Raw genomic sequence first — 22099 nt, forward strand, 5'->3', positions numbered from 1 at the left:
GGTGCAAACCAAGACTAGGCATTACAGATCCACTTGTGGCAGAAGCTACTGCGGTTCGTGAAGGCGTGGTGGTGGCTTTGCTTCGTGGCTTTGCGCGGGTGCGGATTGAGACGGATTGTTTGGATGTGGTGAACCTCTGGAACTCGCGCCGGACTTCGCGCTCTTTGATAGTGTCGTTACTTTTAGATATTGAGGAGCTAGCTGCTAGTTTTACTTCTTTTGATATTCTACATGTAAAGAGACATGCCAACGTTCCGGCTCATCTTTGTGCAAAACATGCATGCACGCTGGAGGTGCCGGAGTGCTGTATGGACTCTCTCCCGGGTTTGTTGGTAACCAGCCTCATGGCTGATAGTGACGGCGCCTCATCGTATGAATAAAGCTCTTCATTACCCCGGGAAAAAAATTTCTAACTAATCCCCCTGATATTCAGGATGGGATGCGTGCTATCCACTTAAACGAGGCCACGTCAGCATGTACCTAACTTTTCGTAGCAAGCTCATGTAGGTGTAGCAAAGCCCGCCCAAAGCCTGATGGGCTCGCTCACCTGAAGCGCACGAAGCCACGAACGCACGTACTGCACCGGCCAACGCGGGAAGCAACTAGTTAACGAGCGCTCCTTCGGAGCGCTCGTAACGAGCGGTTCGGGAGCGCTCCGCGCGTGACAAGTGTCGCGCACGAAGCGCTCCCGCAAGGGAAAACCAGTTGCGCGGTTGGTTCCCGATTTTCCCTTTCCGATTTGTGGTTTGGTGCATTTTGCAGTTTGACCCTCGAACTATCAGAATTCTCCGTTTTCCCTTTCCGCGCGAAAACACAAAAAAAATACTGGCTCGCACGGTTGGTTCTCTGTTTCCCTTTTTGTTCCCATTATATTTCCGAGTAATGGAGATTTATGGGGTAGTTACAGGCGGGAACTACCAACACTATCAAATGTCACCTTTCAAGTAAAGAAAAAAAGCAACTTTTTAATGTAAAACAACAGTCTCCAGAATCATTCAATCGTGTGACTTTTTTATAGGCACAACTGAACACTAAAAGAGGCACGGGTGTATAATAACTTTACTAAATTGAAGAAAAGCACCTCCGGCTTGCCCATATGCATGCACACACAACTTCAGTTTATGCAGGCATTGGATCAGGTAGCCAGATTTGTACGTAACAGATCACGTAGGCACACCAAATATTGATGCACGGAGAAAATAGGGAATAACAATCCATATTTTGATCTGTTTTACTCGCTCCGTTCATTTTTATAAGTCGTTTCAGACAACATAGGCCTTATAAAAATAAACAGAGGGAGTACTGTATTTAGCAACCATCATGCTAAATCTTTTATTAGAACCATCATGCTAAATAAACAGAGAGAGTCTGCGGCCTGCGCTCTCGGGATATCTATATCTGTACTGCGGGGCGTTGTTGTCCAGCTCAGATCGTGCACCATAATCCAAAAAGAGAGAGAGCAGATAGCAGCCATCGTGCAGCAGCATATTGGAGAACTGCATCGACGACAAACAGCGGTCGGGCGCATCGTCATAGCACCTCCTTGCTTTGTCCTCCAGATTCCGCAGCTCCGCCATAAGCACGCCCGCTTGATCGAGAGACATAATATCGCGGACGGCTTGCTCCTTCATTTCGGTCCATTTAGAAAGACCTTTACCATGGTTGTAAAGACCAATCACCATGCCGTGCGGCGTGAATGCGTCTTCATCCACGCGACGGAGCTGCGGACGGACCTTCGAGATCAGCACTGCCTCCACGTCGGCGGGCTCCACGGGACTCATCTCAGTTCCCCTGCTCCTGCTCGCCCCTGCCTCCACGTCGTCGGGCTCGGCTTTGCCAAATCTTTGGATCTCCTGTATCAGCATGGATCATGCCAGAGTTAATCACAAGACTTATAGTGTGCACTATTGGTTTTTACTCCCTTCGTTCACGAATATAAAGTTTTTTTTAGAGATTTCAATATAAACTACATACAGATGTATATATAAGTGTAGGTCAGCCCACGCGCCCCCATATCTGCCTTATATTTGGGCTGGATATGAGAGGTGCCGGTCGGCCTGGGCGTTTGAGGCGTCCGTTTGGATCGAAATTTCGTGACAGGACGGCCCGCCTGGATGTTTGAGGAGGGTTTGGGATGGCCGACTGTAGATGCTCTAAGGTGACGAGTCAATGGTGATGAGGCGGTCAAGTCGGTCGAAACCTCAAGCATACCCTAAAAGGCTAAAACTAGCAGGGTCTTAGGGAAAATTTGAACAATGATAAATTAAGGGCTGAAAAGTGAACTTCTTTTATTCTGTTTTAACATCTAGCTTGACTCGGTGAAAATATTCACTTGGCATTAGCTCTATGCAGTCATTGAAAAGCTAGAACCTAGAGTTTCTGCACTTAGGTGCATATGCACCCGTGTGAACATTAAATTTCGAGAAAAATAGGAAACCATATATTTTTAAATGTTTTTTCTTAGAGAAACATTGTTGAGGAAAAAACCAAAAACAATGTTCCCAAAAGGGCAATATTTGAAAGAACTTTGGAGCATTGATGTTTTTGTCCAGACCTTCAGAAATGTTTTTCCATCACAAAACTTTACATGTATACTATTTTCTAAAATATACTGTTCATCTCGGGTGCATATGCGCCCAAGAACAGAACAACTTCCTGGATCTTCTACTCTACCTATAGTCTATAGAAATATGAGATCTTCCATGCTATGTACTGACTTCAGGTTCATAAAAAGTTATGATCATATACACTAAGATTGTCGGGGAACTAAGAATTGGCTATCTGGGGTCTCGCCTATTCCTATGTGGCCTTTACCTACTGGAATTTCAAACTCAAGCCAAGTCAACAAAAGTCCAAGCAATTGTTGATGATCAACAAGTCAAAAGGAGGGAGGAAAAATTACTCCAAAGAAAAAGGGACAAGGGGAGTACCTCTTTACTGCACGGTTTTTCAGAAACAACCTCCAAATGAATCTCATCAACATGGTGACCCGTCGAATGTTTATCAAGCATATCTTCAATATCATGCGTTGTATAGCCTTCATTTACTTTAATGCTTTGCATGATGAACACTGTGCATTGCTTATTACTATATTTGCATGCTTCTTCATGATCATGTGACTTAGCTATAGGTAATGAAATATCCACCCAATGTTTGGATTGTGGTTTCACAATGTCACTATTTGGCTCTATGGAGTATGGCAATAGGCTCGTCGTTTGAATCTTGTAGGCTATGAAGCCATCAGTATCATTGCTTAGCTCAACTGAACATAATAATAACTGCTTCTGCATGTTATACCCAAACTGCAGCTCCAGCGGCTCAACGCCAAGCATGTCATCCTCCCAGTGAGCCAGTAGATTTATCTGTGTGTACACGGGCCAGAAAATTTAATAAAGGCGCATTATCTTAAATTCTATACATTAAGCTTATGTAATATGAGATTTAATTATACCTCGCCACCTGCCAATTCGTTATCATTCCCGCTGTGATTATTCGTACTTACAATTTGAAGAAAATTTTCCGTTACTTCTAATATAGAGGGCCGTGCAGAGGGGTCAATTTTCTGGCAGAGTGACCCTATTTCGATGCATTTAGTTACTTGCTGGTGGTATTCTCGTGGTATTTTCTTCCCTGATTTATTCCATCTATGCCTCCATCTTCTAAGTATCTGCAATTCACAAAGGAGATTAAGTGTTGATACATAAGTTGTTAGATAATAACGAGAATAACCAAGACACGAGAGACACAGATTTTTACGTGAAAACCCTTGCGGGAGAAAATCACGGACGCACGAAGGCGCAATCACTATGAGGAGGAGTATTACAAGCACGAGACGACAGACCGTCTGAGGTGCGACTACATGGGGTATATATGAGAGCAATACATGAGAGTCCTTGGAGGACAAGTAAACGAGTTGTACTCGTACGCGTCGGTACCAACGCAAAAGCCCACACCGGTTGTACTACGTCTAGTCCAACACGGTATAATTTGGATCACAATTTAACATAAGTATTCATCTAAAATCTATAAATTAGCAATATTTTGATTGTAAAAATCGTAAGTAAAGCATATAAATCTAAGGAATCGACATCCGCACTTGATAAGCTAGCAAGGAGCAAAATAGAGGGATCACCTAGTTTAGGGATACCCATTGCGGATTGAGCACCATGGCGGTTCTGCGGGCAGCTCATGTGCTCACCCCACTCTGGTTATGGATTCACTCGTTTCTTTTTCTTCTAGTAATTTTCGTTTTCACTCTTGGGGCTTAGATTATTCGTGGATCTTACAGTCATGATTAAGTAAGACAAGATTGTTCGTAAATTTTAAACAATTCAATTAAACAATGCTTCAAGACAACATTTGACATAGCGCCCGTCTCCTATTGCACTGAGACACAACATCTTCAGTGTGTTTTCTTTCATAGATAATGAAAGAGTGACATAGGTAAAACACACATTCGTCTAAGATAGCATATAGCTCCCGCTACCGGCTGGTTGCACAAGCATTGGATCCACAAGAAAAATGACATAAAAGATTGGCTGAAATATATCCAAATAAGTTCTAGTTATGAATATCTGGCCGCGAGAATACAACCTTGAAAAGGTATGTAATAGGATGCTAGGTTAAAAATTCATTGCAATTGTATTTTCATTTTAAGAATAAATGGAAAGACCTGGGAGCGCCACTAGTCACAAGGTATAGCCTCCAAGAAATATTCTTGATTTAGATCAATAGTAATTTGTTGTTGTTGATTGATTTACACATGTATAAGCTGGTCCATTCAAAGCTCGAAGATGTTGGCATGTTTCCAACATTTATAATGCTTTATTGATTTCAGGATAATTAATGATTGTAGGGCATGCATTAAAGAGAGGGGGCAATGATAGCGTTTTGTCACTATGTTAAATTGGCTACCAGTCGAGCACTAGAAACTCCATGGAACCTCAGGATGGATGTGAGTTAGCTTAAAGGAGAATTTTTGAGGCCCAACGACTATGAAAATTTGGGTATCAACGAAGCTTGCTTAGATGGAGCAATCAAGACAAATGGGAAAGGAACACCACACATCAAGAAGATAAAAAGGTTCATGTAATGCGGTTCAAAGAGAGAGTTGGAATTGCTCTTGTTGTTGTAAATGTAAGATTTTAACTACATATGGCTTGCAATCTACGTTAGTATTCAAGTTCAGTAGGAGCCACAACATGCAACGGAAACATGATTCTCAAAGAAGTGATTTTTCATCACGAGATAAAACACTCTTACATTATCCTTATCAGGGGTACCCTTATGTCCTGTCACCAGTTCGACGATTATGACACCCAAACTATACATGTCTGACTTGGGGGACATCCTACCACCAAACAGGATTTCCGGAGCGCAATAGCCTCTACATGAAATATGAAAGTATCAAGCATCACGATATAAACAATATATAAGAGGGTACATGTGTAGAATGGTTGTGAAGATACTATCTTACAGTGAAAAATGCATTTCGGCCATAGTTTGTGAGCATTCTATTGGTCTTGATAGACCAAAGTCCGTAATCTTTGGCACCAGTCCATCATTTAGTAGTATGTTGGCAGGCTTTAGATCCATATGAAGAATATATTTTTCCATGTGTAGATAATGTAGACCCGCACAAATTCCTCTAATTATCTTATAACGCTTATCCCACTCAAAGCCTCTTAATTCATCTGCAAAAGAAGAAGCAGTGATGCATGCAATCTCCAATACATCTATAATACCTAAATACTTTATCCCCGCTAACTCTAATTCTCTCAACATGCGACCCTCCACATCACCAAATACGCCATGTCATCACCCACTACAACTATTTTGTAGCACATGTACCCCAAATTTAATTATTCCATCTCCAATGGTCCAGCTTATATGCATACACTTTGTTCACACACAATTGCTTACAGAATGATAGCTTCTGATTCAGGTCATTTCGTTCGTACAAATTTTATCCAAAATTAATCTTTAAAAACCAACAGAAACGCGCGGGGAAATCACCTAGTTAATTTAGCTTGAATGCCGTGACTTGAAAAGTAAAAGCGCAAAATAGACATTAATCTTTCTCTTATCTGCATGGAACAATAGTGTACCTGTAATTTTTGTGTCAAGGCTCCCATTAGTGATATACTCAAAACACATTAATCTTTCTCTTTCCTCGGCGTAAATATATCCTCTGCCATCTGGGTTTTTCATTGGTGTCTCCACTGTATCAGAACATAAGCCGAGAAACCGAACTACGTTTGGATGGTTCACCTCCAGTAGGCTGCCAACCTCACGACGAAAGAGCTTGTCATCAATTGTCTTGACGCTCCTGATCTTCTTCACAGCAACACTCCAATTCCCAACAACACCCTGTTTGTCATGAGCATTTCATTAAATGATGAAAGTTAGCAGCGTACTAAAATGAATTTGGATCCACAACGGACAACACATGTTACCCAAATAACTCAGCTCTGTTACTCAAGTATTATATCTCTACGTGTTACGGAGTAGAGTAGAAAACACTAAATTAGTATAATAATACCTTATAAACCGTTGCGAATCCCCCTTCACCGATTATTCTATCCGGGGAAAACCCGTCAGTGATTTTCCATAAAGTTACTAGCGGAATATGTGTTGGCTCCATGCTGCCCTCAAGTATTTGCTCCAGGACATTTTGTTCCATTCTTGTGTTATCTACACAAAGTAGATGTGCAATCAAATGGTAATTCGAGAAAGGAAATCTAATCAATAGCAACTGGTTGTGTCCGAAGGCTGCAAGTGCTATTTTCTTTGAGCAACGATGGAGAAGGAAGTGAATGCCTGCGGCCTTCCCGAGTCAACGACTTATCCGTGTACGCCTCGCAGGTGCTTGATCCAGAGATGTAGCACGAACTGGAAACTGCAAAGTTCGTCGTAGGATTGATGTAGCATACCAAAGGAAGAGCTGAGCTGAGCATACATGCCTTGTTGGAAAGAGCGAAACAAATCCAAGACTAGATAAGTACGCATTGATGTAGTAGAAAATAAGTGACAGAATGCAAGCTAGAATAGATAGACATGTAGTACTAGATCTGAATGCATGCTTGGATAGGAACAGAGAGAACAGAGCAAAACGACTTGTGATGTGAGTCAACACTGTAGGTTGCACTTGCACATACCTGCAGTTAGCAGTGGATCTAGCGCCCAGGTTAGCAGAGAGGACGGACCTGTCCTCAACAGGAACTCCTCTGCATTTGCAATCTGACCACTCGGTCAGTAGCTGGCTGGTTCCTTGTCACCAACTCCTCTGCATTTTGCTTTTGTCGATTCTGAAGAAAGTCCCTGTGGTGTTTCCACAAGATTCTTCACAAGCTACTACGACTACTACTACCCAAAAGAATGCGAATCACCTGTCAGTAACCAGCTCTACCAAAGGAGAAGAGTGAGTGAGTGAGGGAGGATGGGAGAAAAGATCTACTCTATTGTTAGGTGGGGACTGGGGATTACTCTTCTTACTAAGGCTAGTCATAGTGGGAGTAACTTAGCTAGTAACATAGTGCATTTCAAGAAATTTTTGCTTATGTGGCAAGTAATTAATGAGATATGGTAACATAATATGTTATTGTAACATAACGTTTTTCAAGACAAGATAAGTCTACAAGATAATAAATGAAGCCATCTAAGATACTACTATTATGTTACTTTGCATTATGAAGGTAGTAACTTAGGCTAGTGTCATATGCATGACACTAGTCTAAGTTACTCCCCACTATGACCAGCCTAATAGAGGCGATTACCGGAGTTGGCCGACCGATTCATCGACAAGTTCACCCAACTGGTCTTTTATTAACCGTTTCATCTTCACAATCCGAATTTCGCTTCCGCTTGCGTCTGTGTTGCGGCTGACATCCGGCCCGGGCCTGCTACTGGCCCCGCTCTACAGAGGGCTGGATAGTTTTTCTTCGATCAGTTCATGGTTTGCGCACGGTGAAAACCCTAGCACACCGAGCCACCAAACCCCTCCCATCCTCGAACCCCGCTCCTCGTCCCCTCCTCCGTCCACGCCCCTCCTGCCCTGTGTCAGCGACCTGACGAGGGAACCAGCAGCAACCCAAGACACGGAGACGGGAAGCACACGATCCATACGGCCCAGAAGAGAGAGACGGCCCAACCACAAGTTCAGCGGGCCGCAGTGGGTCTCATATATGTTCGAGCCCAAGGCTGTGTGAGTACTTAGTCACACCTGTAGTTGGTGAGTAGGGTATCCAGGGGATCAGGACTGAACCCGGCGGCGGCAGCGTGTGTGTGTTGCGTGTGTATCTGGAGAGCCCGTCTTCCTCCTCTAGTTGTGTACCTCCATCGCTACAATTCGCCTTAGATCGAGAGCAATATCAGAGTGGGTTGCTATCACGTGGTATCAGAGGCCACACACCACCCCGCCGTCGCGCTGGAGACGCGCCAGCAAGCGAGCGCTCGCGTCCAACTTTTCGCAACCATGGATCCGGCTCTCAAATCGTACCTCGACAAGTTCACGGAGACGCTTACCAAAGCCAACAACGACACGCGCGCGGACATCAAGGAACTCAAGGCGCAGATCGGCGTCCAGACGGCGCAAGTGGAGGAGCTCGTGGCGTGGAAACCCGACCTCGAGGCGCGGTTCTCCAAGCTCCAGGAGGCTGTTTCGTTGTTGCAAGTGGCGGCGCCCACGTCGGCGTCCGCGATCTCTGGTGGATTGGCGGCACCGGACCTCCCTGATCCGGTCGCGCGGGACGAGATCCACGGGCCCGATGGCCACGGCGTCCTGCAACACCCACGGAGCGGGCTGTTGGGGGGGGGGGGGGGGGGGGGGGATTCTTCCCTGACGGCCACTCCGGCCAATGGTATGGTCGATTTCCGAACTCCTTTATCTCAACACACTCACTGCTCTTCATCCACCCCGGGGGTGGCCGCGGGCCAAATCGTTGCAGGGATGGGGCAGACGCCTCCATCTCTCAATTTTCCCCAATTTTCGGGTGAGAACCCGAAAATTTGGAAGACCATGTGCGAACAGTATTTCTCCATGTGCCAAATCCATGCATCTTATTTTGTCCCTATGTCCACATTGCATTTTTCCGGCGCGGCAGCGATTTGGCTCCAGTCTGTGCAGTCAAAAATAGGACTCCTCGATTGGGAGGCCTTTTGTGACCTCCTGTGCACCCGTTTCGGTCGCGATCGGCACCAATTGCTGATCCGACAGTTCTATGCACTCAAGCAAACATCTTCTGTATCAGAATATATTGAGCAATTTGAAATTCTGATGAACCATTTGATATCATACTCTGACGCTACTCATCCTCTGTACTTCCTGACGAGGTTCGTGGAGGGGCTTCGTAGTGACATCCGTGCGGTGGTCATGGTGCAAAGGCCAACGGATCTGGACACAGCATGCGCTCTAGCAATTTTACAGGAAGAGGTGTCTGACGGGAAGCGGCACAAGCGCATGGAGCAGTCAGACTTCTCACCTTATGCCGTGCGTGCTCGGCCATCTAACCCATCTCTGCTACCAGCACCTACATCCAGATCAACTGCTCCATCACCTGTAGCTGATGATCGTCGGGGTACAGAAAGCGCGAGAGCTACTAATGATGCAGCAAAAGTGGCAGCACTCCGCAATTACCGTCGTGCCAAGGGGCTTTGTTTCAAGTGTGGAGAGCGTTGGGGGCACGATCATGTCTGTCCCCCAACAGTTAAGCTGCATGTGATTGAGGAGCTGATCGACATGTTTACCAGTGATACAAATGTCTTATCTGAGGATACTGCAACAATGGAAATGGATACTACACAACCAGAGCAAGTGTGGCACTTGTCCGTTCATGCAGTGGCAGGCACAGAGGCACCAAGTTGCCTTCAAATTCATGGCTGGCTGCAAGGACAAGAGGTGTTGATGCTAGTGGATTCAGGAAGCTCAGCTTCATTTGTCTCTCAGCACTTGCTTCCCATACTTCAGGGAGTTCAGGACATGCCAAGAACTATCAAAGTTTCTGTTGCCAATGGGGCAGAACTGCAGTGTACTCAGGAGGTGCTCAACTGTCAGTGGTACACGCAAGGGCAAACATTCTCCACCAATTTCAAGGTTTTACCTCTGGGATCTTATGATGTGATCTTAGGCATGGACTGGCTTGAGTACCACAGTCCTATGTTGATTGATTGGCCATGTAGGTGCATGCAAATTGAAAATTGTGGCTACACCATAGTGTTGCAAGGAGTGGCTGCTAAGAATCAGTCTTGTGCTCTACTGTCCTGCACACAACTCGGCAGTATTAACAAAAATGTAGCAGTGGCATATGTAGTTCAGTTATGCTATTCTGAAGGGGCTGAATCAGAGGTGACAGTGCAAGCACATGAACTATCACCTGACATAGTGCAGTTACTACTGGAATTTGAGGACATTTTCTTGGAACCAACAGAGTTACCTCCGTCAAGAGACTGCGATCATAAAATTCCCTTAATGCAAGGAGCACAACCAGTTAACATGCGGCAGTACAGGCACAAACCAGAAGTCAAAACAGAAATTGAACGCCAAGTGTTGGAGCTTCTCAAAGCTGGTATTATTCAGAAGATCACAAGCCCATTTTCTTCTCCTATCATCTTGGTGAAGAAGAAAGACGGGACGTGGCGTCTCTGCATAGACTATCGTCGACTCAACGCAATGACTATTGTGAGCCGATATCCAGTGCCAATCATTGAGGACATCTTGGATGAATTAGCTGGTGCCCGTTGGTTCTCTAAGCTCGACCTCCGAGCAGGGTATCAGCAGATACGGCTGGCACCGGGGGAGGAGCAGAAAACGGCGTTTCAGACACATTCTGGGTACTTTGAGTACAAGGTCGTTCCATGTGGATTGGCAGGGGGCCAGCAACATTCTTGGGAGCAATGAACACGACCCTATCACCAGTACTTCGGGTGTGTGCCATGGTTTTCTTTGATGACATTGTTGTTTCCAGTGCATCCTTTGCTCTGCACTTGCAACATCTCAGGGAAGTGTTTGCTCTATTGCGCAAAGATCAATGGTATGTAAAAAGATCCAAGTGTGAGTTTGCCAAGCAGGAGCTGAAGTACTTGGGACACACTATTTCAGCAGCTGGAGTATCAACTAACAGTGATAAGATCCAACAAGTTCAAGGATGGCATGTTCCCACTTCAGTCAAAGAAGTGCGTTCCTTCCTAGGGCTGGCAGGATATTATAGACGGTTTGTGCGTCAATTTGGCACTATTGCACGATCTCTTACAGATTTACTTCGCAAAAGCACTCCTTTCCAATGGACATCCGCTACAGGAGAAGCTTTTGAAGCATTAAAAACTGCTTTAGTAACAACACCAACACTAGCTTTACCAGATTTTACCAAACCCTTCGTCATTGAGACGGATGCATGTGAGTATGGAGTTGGGGCAGTCTTACAGCAGGAGGGGCATCCCATCGCATATTTGAGCAAAGCCTTGGGACCAAGAATTAAAGGTCTGTCTACCTATGAAAAAGAGTATCTAGCAATGGTACTTGCAGTTGAGCAATGGAGACCGTATTTGCAATTCTCGGAATTTATCATCAAAACGGACCAGAAGAGCTTGGTTCATTTAGAGGAACAACGTTTGCATACACCGTGGCAACAAAAGGCCTTCACAAAATTACTTGGTCTGCAATATCGTATATGCTATCGCAAGGGGACGGAAAACGGTGCCACAGACGCACTGTCCAGACGCCCATTGGGAGCATCTCAACAGGCCAATGCCATTTCTGTGTGTCAGCCGGCTTGGCTACAAGAAGTAACACAAGGGTATGCACAGGACCCTAAAGCTCAGCAATTAATCACGCAACTCATTGTGGCACCAATGGCAGGAGGCAAGTTTACATTTCAACAAGGGGTCATCCGTTTCCGAGGGCGCGTGTGGCTTGGCAACAATGTGAAACTCCAAAATCAGATTATGCGTGCCCTACACGACAATGCAATTGGCGGCCACTCTGGGTTCCCGGCAACATACAACAGGATTAAGCAGCTCTTCGCGTGGCCTGGGATGAAGTTGCAGATCAAAACACATGTCCAAACCTGTCAGGTATGTCAACAAGCCAAGCCAGATAGATCACCCTATCCGGGGCTGCTTCATCCACTTCCAGTCTCCAAAAGATGTTGGGATTTGGTTTCTTTGGATTTTATTGAGGGTCTTCCACCATCAGGCGGAGCAAACTGCATCTTGGTCGTAGTGGATACATTTTCCAAGTATGCGCATTTTCTGCCGGTCACACATCCATACACTGCCACCCAGATTGCGCAGTTGTATATGGACAACGTGTACAAATTACATGGTATGCCAGAAGCACTAATATCGGACAGGAATGCAGTGTTCACTAGTCGGGTCTGGCAAGCAATTTTCAAGCTGTAGGGTGTTGAACTGAAGATGAGTTCTTCCCATCATCCACAAACGGACGGGCAGACAGAACGGGTGAATCAGTGCCTTGAGACATACTTACGATGTTTTGTTTAGAGCACTCCCAAGACTTGGAGCCGTTGGCTGGCATTAGCTGAGTTTTGGTACAACTCCGCATATCATTCGACTCTGGGTAAAACACCATTCATGGTGGTCTATGGTCAGGAGCCGAGGCAGTTGGGCATTACACCAGAGCATGCAGCGCCACCACCAGAACTGGAACAGTGGTTAGATGAACGACAGCAGATGCAAGATCTCCTTAGGCAACACCTGGTCAGGGCAAAGCAAATTATGAAGAGTCAAGCAGACAAGCATCGTTCATGGTGAGTTTCAAGTGGGAGACCAAGCCTTTCTGAAGTTACAACCGTACATTCAGACATCGGTTGCTCGGCGTGCCAACCACAAGCTTAGTTTCAAGTTCTATGGCCCTTTCACGATGATCAGGCGCATCAACGACGTCACCTACGAGCTCCAGCTGCCCGCCAATTCATCCATCTTTCCGGTGTTTCATGTGTCACAGCTGCGACACGCTCTGCTTCCAGGTGCGAGCGCTTCCTCTCATCTCCCTGCAGTTACTGACAATCTCAATACTCCAGTGAAGATTTTGGACCGGCGCTGGCACCGGAACTCGTGCAAGATAAGGGAACAAGGTCTGGTCCGTTGGCAAGACGAAGCGGCTACGCAAGATACTTGGGAAGACGTGGAAGATCTCAAGCAACGATTTCCGCAGGCTCCGACTTGGGGTCAAGTCGGTTCTGAAGAAGGACGGGGTGTCAACGACCTGACGAGGGAACCAGCAGCAACCCAAGACACGGAGACGGGAAGCACACGATCCATACGGCCCAGAAGAGAGAGACGGCCCAACCACAAGTTCAGCGGGCCGCAGTGGGTCTCATATATGTTCGAGCCCAAGGCTGTGTGAGTACTTAGTCACACCTGTAGTTGGTGAGTAGGGTATCCAGGGGATCAGGACTGAACCCGGCGGCGGCAGCGTGTGTGTGTTGCATGTGTATCTGGAGAGCTCGTCTTCCGCCTCTAGTTGTGTACCTCCATCGCTACAATTCGCCTTAGATCGAGAGTAATATCAGAGTGGGTTGCTATCACCCTGGTTGCCCGCCCTCCTGTTTCGGTCTCCTGACTATGAAATCGTTGCTTGCATGGTTTGTGTAAACTACGTACGTACCATGTTAGAGTTTATTTCTGAAAAAATGGTAGAGAAAAGTATTCCAAGGGGAAACGTCCCAGGAGATAAAGAGGCAGAGCAAAGTATTCTATTCTACTAGTATAATTTGTCACTTTAGGAGTTGGTTCTCTTCTGGTTAGTGCTTCAGGCTGCTTGCATTTCTGATGTTGCATTGTGTACTCCCTCCGTTCTAAATTACTCGTCGTGGTTTTAGTTCAAATTGGTGATTCTGAAGAAAGTCCCTGTGGTGTTGTCTACTCCCTCCGTTCCAAATTACTCGTCGTGGTTTTAGTTCAAAATTTATTGGTGTAATTGGAGCCCATTTTATCTTTTGACTTCAGACTCTGTTTGGAACCTTTATCCTGTGTCTTGAGCTGTAATTTGTAGTTGCATTGCTTTCTCGTTAAAGAACAAAATCAAGCTTTGCTGCTGCAATGGAGGCTATGGTCGACAAGTTCTAACCAGGCTTTGCTGCTGTAGATTCTCCTAAATTATGAGATCATAGCAGGTGTTTCCAAGTGTTGATATTATGGTCTGGTTGCAACGTACTGAACACCGGAGCCATTCTGTAGATGTTTTTAGGATAGCATTTCCGTAGTTTGGCAAAATATGCCACATAGTGTAGTGAGAGCATTCCCGCCCACGGTAAAGACAACGCTGACCACTAGTTATATATGTTAGGGATAGCTGATAATCTGTTAGTATACTATTGATGAAGACCATAATGAAAAAGAAAAATGTTCATTGTTGTTTTCACTAACGAAATTTGACACAAAATCACTGGTTTTAGTACCCTTCCGGACCGTAGTTGTATACTCATACTCTGCCATCGATCTCCCCTGCCTTGTGCATTGTGCTATGATAGAGCCGAGTTAGCCCGATCCCTACATTTGGCTAACTCCTCCTCATTCCTGAATATCTGTACCATTTGACATTTTTTAATAGGCGATTACCATATTCGGCGGTGATGGTCACACTTGGTTCAAGGAGGGAATCCCTTGAAAGAGACAATTTATATACTACTATGTTATACTGTGGTAGAGTAGCTAGAGATCTAGGATCGTAGTGCGCACCCTTGTTGTTTTCAAGTCCTTACTTCAGAATAGTGTCGGGAATCAGTTGACAAATCTGCTCAATTTTTAATTTGACTACGTGTCTGATTGATGTCAGGAAATTGACACGAAGCATCTCATCATCTGAAACTGATACTGATAGTGGTTTACCTGTTCGAAGCAGTCCTGGGAGGACGGCGACAAGTATGAGTCCACAGCTGACTTGCTGCATCTATATTTACGAACAGGGACCAGGTCTAGTTTCAGTTGAAAAGCTATTCCATTAAGTTCAGTTTGTACAATAACCATCACAACATTTCTTGAATGGTATTTTTCTCTTCCATACAAGAGCAATGATGTCGGGACAGATCTCATATGTTACGAGAATGGCTGAACTGATTGAAATTCTGACATTACACACAAACTACTGTGCCTGAGAATGAAGCATGTCACTTCTTCAGGTTGATATCCTTGTAATCTGATGGAAGATATGGCACCAGCCAATCTGCAAAGAATCCTTTGGGTTCACCACCCCATGTCCTGGCACAACTAGTCACTGTACCAGGTGTCGAGAGCTCCAACACAAAGAGCGACGAAAGTATTCACAATAGTACCTCTTCATGTATTCATCCCATTCCTGTATATCCAATTCACAAAACTGTGAGCTTCTGCATATATACAGACAGCTAAACAAGCATGTTTAAGAGATGCATGGATAGCATCCATCTCTGATCAGATGCATCCATCGGCACCGCCAATCTATAGTAGCTCTCTACAAACTTCGATAGCAGCCATCTCTGATCAGGTGTATATTCAGGCTAAATACATGCATGAACACAAATAGATGATCTGTAGTTGGAGCGGGTTAAGGCTTGAAAGAAATTCATCAACTTCGTCATGCTTTTCCATTATTTTGGGTTTTAGGAAATCTAGAGAGATGGTGCTGTAGATGCCTTGCTGATTGCTTGTCGAGCCTGTTTCTTCTTGAAGAAGAACATGTTGTTTCTTCTGCTCGGAAACCTATTCTTGTGTATTTGGTACGTCGTTGTTTGTGCCATCCTCTTTTAAATCAGTGCCTGTTTGTTCAAGTTGATCTGTGCTCGGGGTATTGCTGTTGATATTTTGCTCGTTTGTTTGCTCTTCAGAATGGTGTGGTATCTTGTCGTCTGGTGGTGGTTGATCTGGTTCTATTGGTGGATCCTTTTCTTCGTGGTCTGTGCAAGATTCTTGGGCGACGGCGTGTCTGCTGACATCCATAACCTTTTTGTGTTTACTGGATATATCAATAACTTCATGCTCTTTTGTGGTTGTCGCATGCATAATATGTTCTTTTGGCTTGGGATTTGGCGGAAACTCTTCTAGTACGCAACATTCTGTTTGTTGCATTTCCTTGTGTTGATACTTCAGCATATCTGTTAGAATCAAATAATAATAATTAAAAAAAGAATATTACTTATTCTAGTGTGACAAAATTGTAAGGATTAGTTTCTGAAAAGACTAACCTGTTGTACACTTGATTAATGACAGTTTGGTATTCCCTCTGTGTTGATTGATTAGTTGATATAGAATTTTTTTCCTTAACTCTGGTACTTGTTCTGGCTCTAAGTTTGCTGCTGTTCCATCATTGAAGTAGTGCTTCAGGTTCATGTACATATAGAATGCGCAATCCATTCTGCATGTAGAGGAATGGTACTAGTAAGATTGTTGCATTCAAGAAATGGAAAGAAGAGAAGTGTTGGAGCAATGGTAGTGGTAATTGTTGCATTGAAAACACGAAAGAACAACATTATTTCAGTAATTGTAGTATTGAATCTTGCATTGAAAAAAAGAAAGAAGTGAAATGTTGGAAGTTCTTACGTGTCTTCTCCTTGAAGTGGCACATGTAGTTTGACCCTTTTGAAATGGTCGATGCTCTTTTGTGAAAGTTGTAGCTCTGTGCTTACATGCTTCCATATTTTCATTAATTTGCTGGTTACATTGTTGAAGAATTCTATTGTGCCTGGATATGCAGTTGAAGAGTCAAGGAGTTCAAAGCGCTCTTTTTGCATCTTAACTGTAATGGTGAAGTAATGACTTGTATTTTCGTCTTGCTCAAACCCGTGCAACGAATATGGTAGAAGGAACAGCAAAACAAAAAATAAAAAGAAAATATTTGGAAATCTTCTTATATTTAGAAACATAAAATAAAAAAGATAACCTTTCATAACATATACGCAAGTTGATCTGCTTACCATGTTATAATCTTGCAGTTTTTCTTCTTCTTGCATGTTGAAAAATGATGTAAGCCTGGCAGGTAGTAATTTTTTCTAGTGTGTTCTTGATCATTATTTCTGTAGCACATTGGATCTTCGTCATCGGCTTCCTTTATCGAGTGCTGCTTGTTTTGTCACAGGTAGACAAAGGGAATTTGTAAGTTCAGTTATAAAGTCATATATATTGTTTTAAACGTGATTATTTTGCCGTGATCTTTACTTACAGTGTTGCTTAACGACAAAATCTTTCTCCCTGTGCCATTTAGTTGTTTTCTCAAGATTGTTAGCATGGGCTCGATTGCTTCGGTGCATACTGAATTACCGACCTTGAAACTTTCGGCGACATGGCCTAGATTGACATCAAACTTGTTCGTTGTAATGAAAAGCTCATCCCTGCAAAGTATATTTAGAAAAATGTTTTAGTTTACACATGATACAGTCAAAATGATCGTGTGTAATAATGTGTTTTGTGTTAGTTGCATGAACTTACATTTCTCTCTGTGTCCATGGCTTGCATACAACGTTGTACAGGTCTTCGATGGCTTTGTTGACGGAATCACTATCTTTGTCCCCTTTCTCCATTGTATCTGCGATGATTTTGAATTTAATATAAATAACTCCAAGTCACAAGATCACAAGATAGCAATTAAGTTTATATTGTCTTGCCTGCTTCGATGGTAGAAGATATGTCCTGTCCAGTGTTGTTCCTTTCTTGTTCTCCTTTTGCTTGTTGCGGCATATTATGTTCTTCTTTTTGCATTGTACCCTTTTGTTCAGTTTTTTCTGCATCCTCATATGAGTCGTCTGTGACTTTCTTAGCATCATGTTTTTCCTTGTCAACCGTCGTGTCTTGCTGGTGGTCTTTTCCGTCTTGTTTTTTAGTCTCGACCTGGTTGGCACTGACCTCTCTGCCAGGGGAATTGGCATCGTACAACGGTGTAGGGTTTTCTTTGATGGTTTCTTCTTCTTTCTCTGGAACAATGTGTGTGTCTGCTTCATTGCTTGTATCTCTGTGGTCGCCTTCTTTGTGTTTTTGCGTTATCATTGAAAAAGCATTGAAATAATTTAACTTGCTACTTTATTTCAATTATAGCAGATGTTATGGGAAAACAACGAATTGTTTGGTGCGTTGTTTGAGCTATTTTGATTGTGGTTAAGTCGTGTAATTTTGTGGAAATATTTTGTGCAACTTCACCTGTTGAGCTGTCGTTGGTGATGCTGACTGTTCCACCCATTCTTCGTCGAGTGTAGTTTCTTGGGTATCCTCATGTTGTTTGTTTTGGTGTTCATCATCACTGTCATGTTTTTTGTCTTGCAGCTGTTCAATCATAAATGTTGCTAAGTTTGAGTGCATTTTAGTTTTCATGGAACTACTTTATATTTTCGTAGAATCAGCTTATGTAACTTTACCTCCTCAATCGTTGCTGCTGAATGTTGTGCTTGTTCTTCGTTGAGTGGAGGTTTTTGGGCATCTTCTTCTTCTTTCTTTTGTAGTTCATCGTCGGTGTCATCGTTTTTGTCTTGTAGCTTTTGAAACACAGAGGTGGCTAAGTGGCAGTGCATTTGAGGTTCCACATAGCTATTTTATACTTTGATAGGACCAATGTATGTAACTTTACATTTTCAGTCGTTGTTGCTGCTGCCGTCTCTGTCGCGTGTTTTTCGGTGAGTGAATATTTTTGGGCTTGGTCTTCTGTTACGGTTGATGGTTGCCTTTTGAAGAACATATTGCCCTTCTTCAGTGTCCTCCTTTTGCTCATTGGTCTCCTCTCTCTGCTATGCAGGAAAGTAGTGAAATGTCAAATGCGTGTTTTTCAACTATAAGTTCATGAAGAGGTGTTATGTGTTTTCACCTCTGTATTTGTTGTTGTTACTGCTGATTCTTCGTTCAGTGGTGGTTTTGGGTCCTTCTCTTGCTCTTTATTTTGTTGTTCATCGTCACTGACCTTGTTTTTTTTCTTGCAGCTGTTCAAACATAGAGGCGGCAAAGTGAGAGTCCATTGGAGTGAATACAAATGTGGTAGGTTGAAGTTTATTTGATTGTGCATGCATCAATTTTATAATTTCATAGTTGCAGGTTTCGTAAGTTTACCTTTTCAGTCATTGACGCTGCCGCTGTCTCTTGTACCTGTTGTTTGGTGAGTGAATTTTTTGTGGCTTGGTCTTCAGTGGCATTATTGTCTATCATTTGAAGAACATGTTTGGGTTCTTCATTGGGCTCCTCTGGTTGTGTTTGATGGTCTTGATTGTTGATGGTTTCTTGATCTTCTTGTGTCTGCACCAACACAATAAATATTTAAGAAATGGGTGCATTTCTGACTGTTCAGTTACAATTTTTTATAAGACCTCTATCTCTGGAGTTGCGGGACTGTCTACTGCTTGTACTACGGCTTCTCCTTGTCTTGTGTTGTCCTCTAGTTTTTCTTGTTCAATGTCTATGCCAGTGCTTTTGCTTGCTTCCTCTTCCTGTTTAATAAATATTGAAATTATAGATTGAACTTCATTTGTGTCTGAGCTTTGTAACCTCACCTCTTCAGATGTTGTTTGAAGTTCTTGATCTTTGAGATCAGCGTACTCGTTTGTTTCCTGCATTTGTTCAAAGAAAAGGGTGAGACATCCCTTATAATTTTTGTATTGACGTGGCGGGGTGTATTAGTGTCAGGACCCCGATTCTAAGTCACACTGAGGGAGTCCTGGATTAGGGGGTGTCCGGATGGCCGGACTATACCTTCAGCCGGACTCCTGGACTATGAAGATACAAGATTGAAGACTTCGTCCCGTGTCCGGAAGGGGCTTTCCTTGGCGTGGAAGGCAAGCTTGGCGATACGGATATATAGATCTCCTACCATTGTAACCGACTTTGTGTAACCCTAACCCTCTCCGCTGTCTATATAAAACAGAGGGTTTTAGTCCGTAGGACAACATACAGAACAACAATCATACCATAGGCTAGCTTCTAGGGTTTAGCCTCTCCGATCTCGTGGTAGATCTACTCTTGTACTACCCATATCATCAATATTAATCAAGAAGGACGTAGGGTTTTACCTCCATCAAGAGGGCCCAAACCTGGGTAAAACTTCGTGTCCCTTGCCTCCTGTTACCATCCGGCCTAGACGCACAGTTCGGGACCCCCTACCCGAGATCCGCCGGTTTTGACACCGACATTGGTGCTTTCATTGAGAGTTCCTTTGTGTCGTCGCCGTTAGGCTTGATGGCTCCTATGATCATCAATAGCGATGCAGTCCAGGGTGAGACCTTCCTCCCCGGACAGATCTTCGTCTTCGGCGGCTTCGCACTACGGGCCAATTCACTTGGCCATCTAGAGCAGATCGAAAGCTATGCCCCTGGCCGTCAGGTCAGATTTGGAAGTTTAAACTACACGACTGACATCCACGGGGACTTGATCTTCGACGGATTCGAGCCACTGCCAAGCGCGCCGCACTGTCGCGACGAGCATGATCTAGCTCTGCCGCCGAACAGTGCCCTGAAGGCCGCACCCGCATCGGCTTCGACCCTTAATTTGGAGCCAACTGTGCCGATCGAGGATGGGTGGTTGGACGCCGCCTCGGGGGCTGTGATCCCAACGGCGATCGAGCCGAACACCAGCCCCGCACTCCGCGAGACTCGTGACTCCAAGGAGCCAGACTCCTCTCCGGACTCCGAACCCTCCGCGCCCGTGTCGATCGAATCCGATTGGGCGCCGATCATGGAATTTACTGCCGCGGACATCTTTCAGCACTCGCCTTTCGTCGATATTCTGAAGACACTAAAGTCTCTCTCTTTATCAGGAGAGCCCTGGCCGGACTACGGTCAGCAAGGTTGGGATACGGACGATGAAGAAATTCAAAGCCCACTCACCACCCACTTTGTAGACACTGTCGACGATTTAATCGACATGCTCGACTTTGACTCCGAAGACATCGACGGTATGGACGCCGATGCAGGAGACAATGAAGAACCAGCGCCTATTGGGCCCTGGAGAGCCACCTCGTCATATGACATATACATGGTGGACACCCCAAAAGAAGGAGATGGCGATGGACCAACAGAGGATGACCCCTCCAAGAAACAGTCTAAGCGCCGGCGTCAGCGACGCCGCTCAAAATCCCGCCAAAGCAAATACGGCGATTCCAGCACGGGAGATAATAATACTCCGGAGAGTGCCGAAGAAAACCCCCTCCAGCAAGATTCAGCACAGGAGGATGGAGAAGCCAGCCCTCATGAGAGAGCGGCAGACAGAGAGGTCGAGGACGATAATTATATGCCTCCCTCCGAAGACGAGGCAAGCCTCGACGACGACGAATTCGTCGTGCCAGAGGATCCCGTCGAGCAAGAGCGTTTTCAACGCACGCTTATGGCCACGGCAAGAAGCCTCAAGAAAAAACAGCAACATCTTAGAGCTGATCAAGATTTGCTAGTCGACAGATGGACTGAAGTCCTTGCGGCCGAAGAGCATAAACTCGAACGCCCCTCCAAGAGCTACCCAAAGCGCAGGTTGCTACCCCGATTAGAGGAGGAAGCACTTAAACCTACATCACCAGCACTTGATACGGCCGACCGGCCACCTCGTGGCCGCGACAGAGAGGCCTCTTGGCCCTCCACTCAAGCCGCACCCCGTATCAAGGCACGGGAAAATGCGCCTGACCTGCGAGATATGTTGGAGGACAAGGCAAGGCAAACAAGATCGATCTACGGATCACGTGGGCGCCCCACGACTCGAGACGGTAACCGTCACGCCGGACACAAATCCGGTAGGGCCGAACACAGTAGACAAAGCTCATTGGAGCTACGTCATGATATAGCCCAGTACAGAGGCGCCGCACACCCACTATGCTTCACAGAAGTAATGGATCATCAAATCCCCGAGGGTTTCAAACCCGTAAACATCGAATCATATGATGGCACAACAGATCCTGCGGTATGGATCGAGGATTGTCTCCTTCATATCCACATGGCCCGCGGCGATGATCTCCACGCCATCAAATACCTCCCACTCAAGCTTAAAGGACCAGCTCGGCATTGGCTTAACAGCTTGCCGGCAGGATCAATCAATTGTTGGGAGGACCTAGAAGCCGCATTCCTCGACAATTCCAGGGCACTTATGTGCGACCACCAGACGCCGATGACCTAAGCCACGTAATTCAGCAGCCAGAGGAATCGGCCAGGCAATTCTG

General features: G+C 44.9%; 2 protein-coding genes across 3 annotated transcripts; one reads left to right on the top strand and one right to left on the bottom strand.

Moving 5' to 3' along the window:
- Positions 1–1334: 1334 nt before the first annotated feature.
- Positions 1335–7743, bottom strand: LOC125514258 (uncharacterized). 2 transcript variants are annotated; one of them, XM_048679552.2, is made up of 9 exons: positions 7158–7741; positions 6820–6962; positions 6542–6693; positions 6108–6369; positions 5477–5693; positions 5263–5386; positions 3452–3667; positions 2931–3362; positions 1335–1853 (listed from the first exon to the last, which is right to left on the bottom strand). In XM_048679552.2, exons 3-9 carry the CDS (start codon positions 6680–6682, stop codon positions 1350–1352), a joined length of 1896 nt encoding a protein of 631 aa, XP_048535509.2. In that variant the 5' UTR covers positions 6683–6693; positions 6820–6962; positions 7158–7741; the 3' UTR covers positions 1335–1349. The 2 variants fall into 2 exon arrangements, with proteins under 2 accessions (XP_048535509.2, XP_087384537.1); XM_087528411.1 differs by lacking the exon at positions 6820–6962 and having other exon boundaries at positions 7158–7743.
- Positions 7744–8028: 285 nt separating this feature from the next.
- LOC147965806 (uncharacterized) lies at positions 8029–13717 on the top strand. The gene has a single exon (XM_087528410.1). The coding sequence runs from the start codon at positions 8474–8476 to the stop codon at positions 10892–10894; it is 2421 nt and encodes an 806-aa protein (XP_087384536.1). The 5' UTR covers positions 8029–8473; the 3' UTR covers positions 10895–13717.
- Positions 13718–22099: the final 8382 nt, after the last annotated feature.

The sequence above is a fragment of the Triticum urartu genome, chromosome 6A (genome assembly GCF_056163025.1).
Source record: "Triticum urartu cultivar PI428250 chromosome 6A, HENAU_Tu73, whole genome shotgun sequence".
Classification (NCBI taxonomy): domain Eukaryota; kingdom Viridiplantae; phylum Streptophyta; class Magnoliopsida; order Poales; family Poaceae; genus Triticum; species Triticum urartu.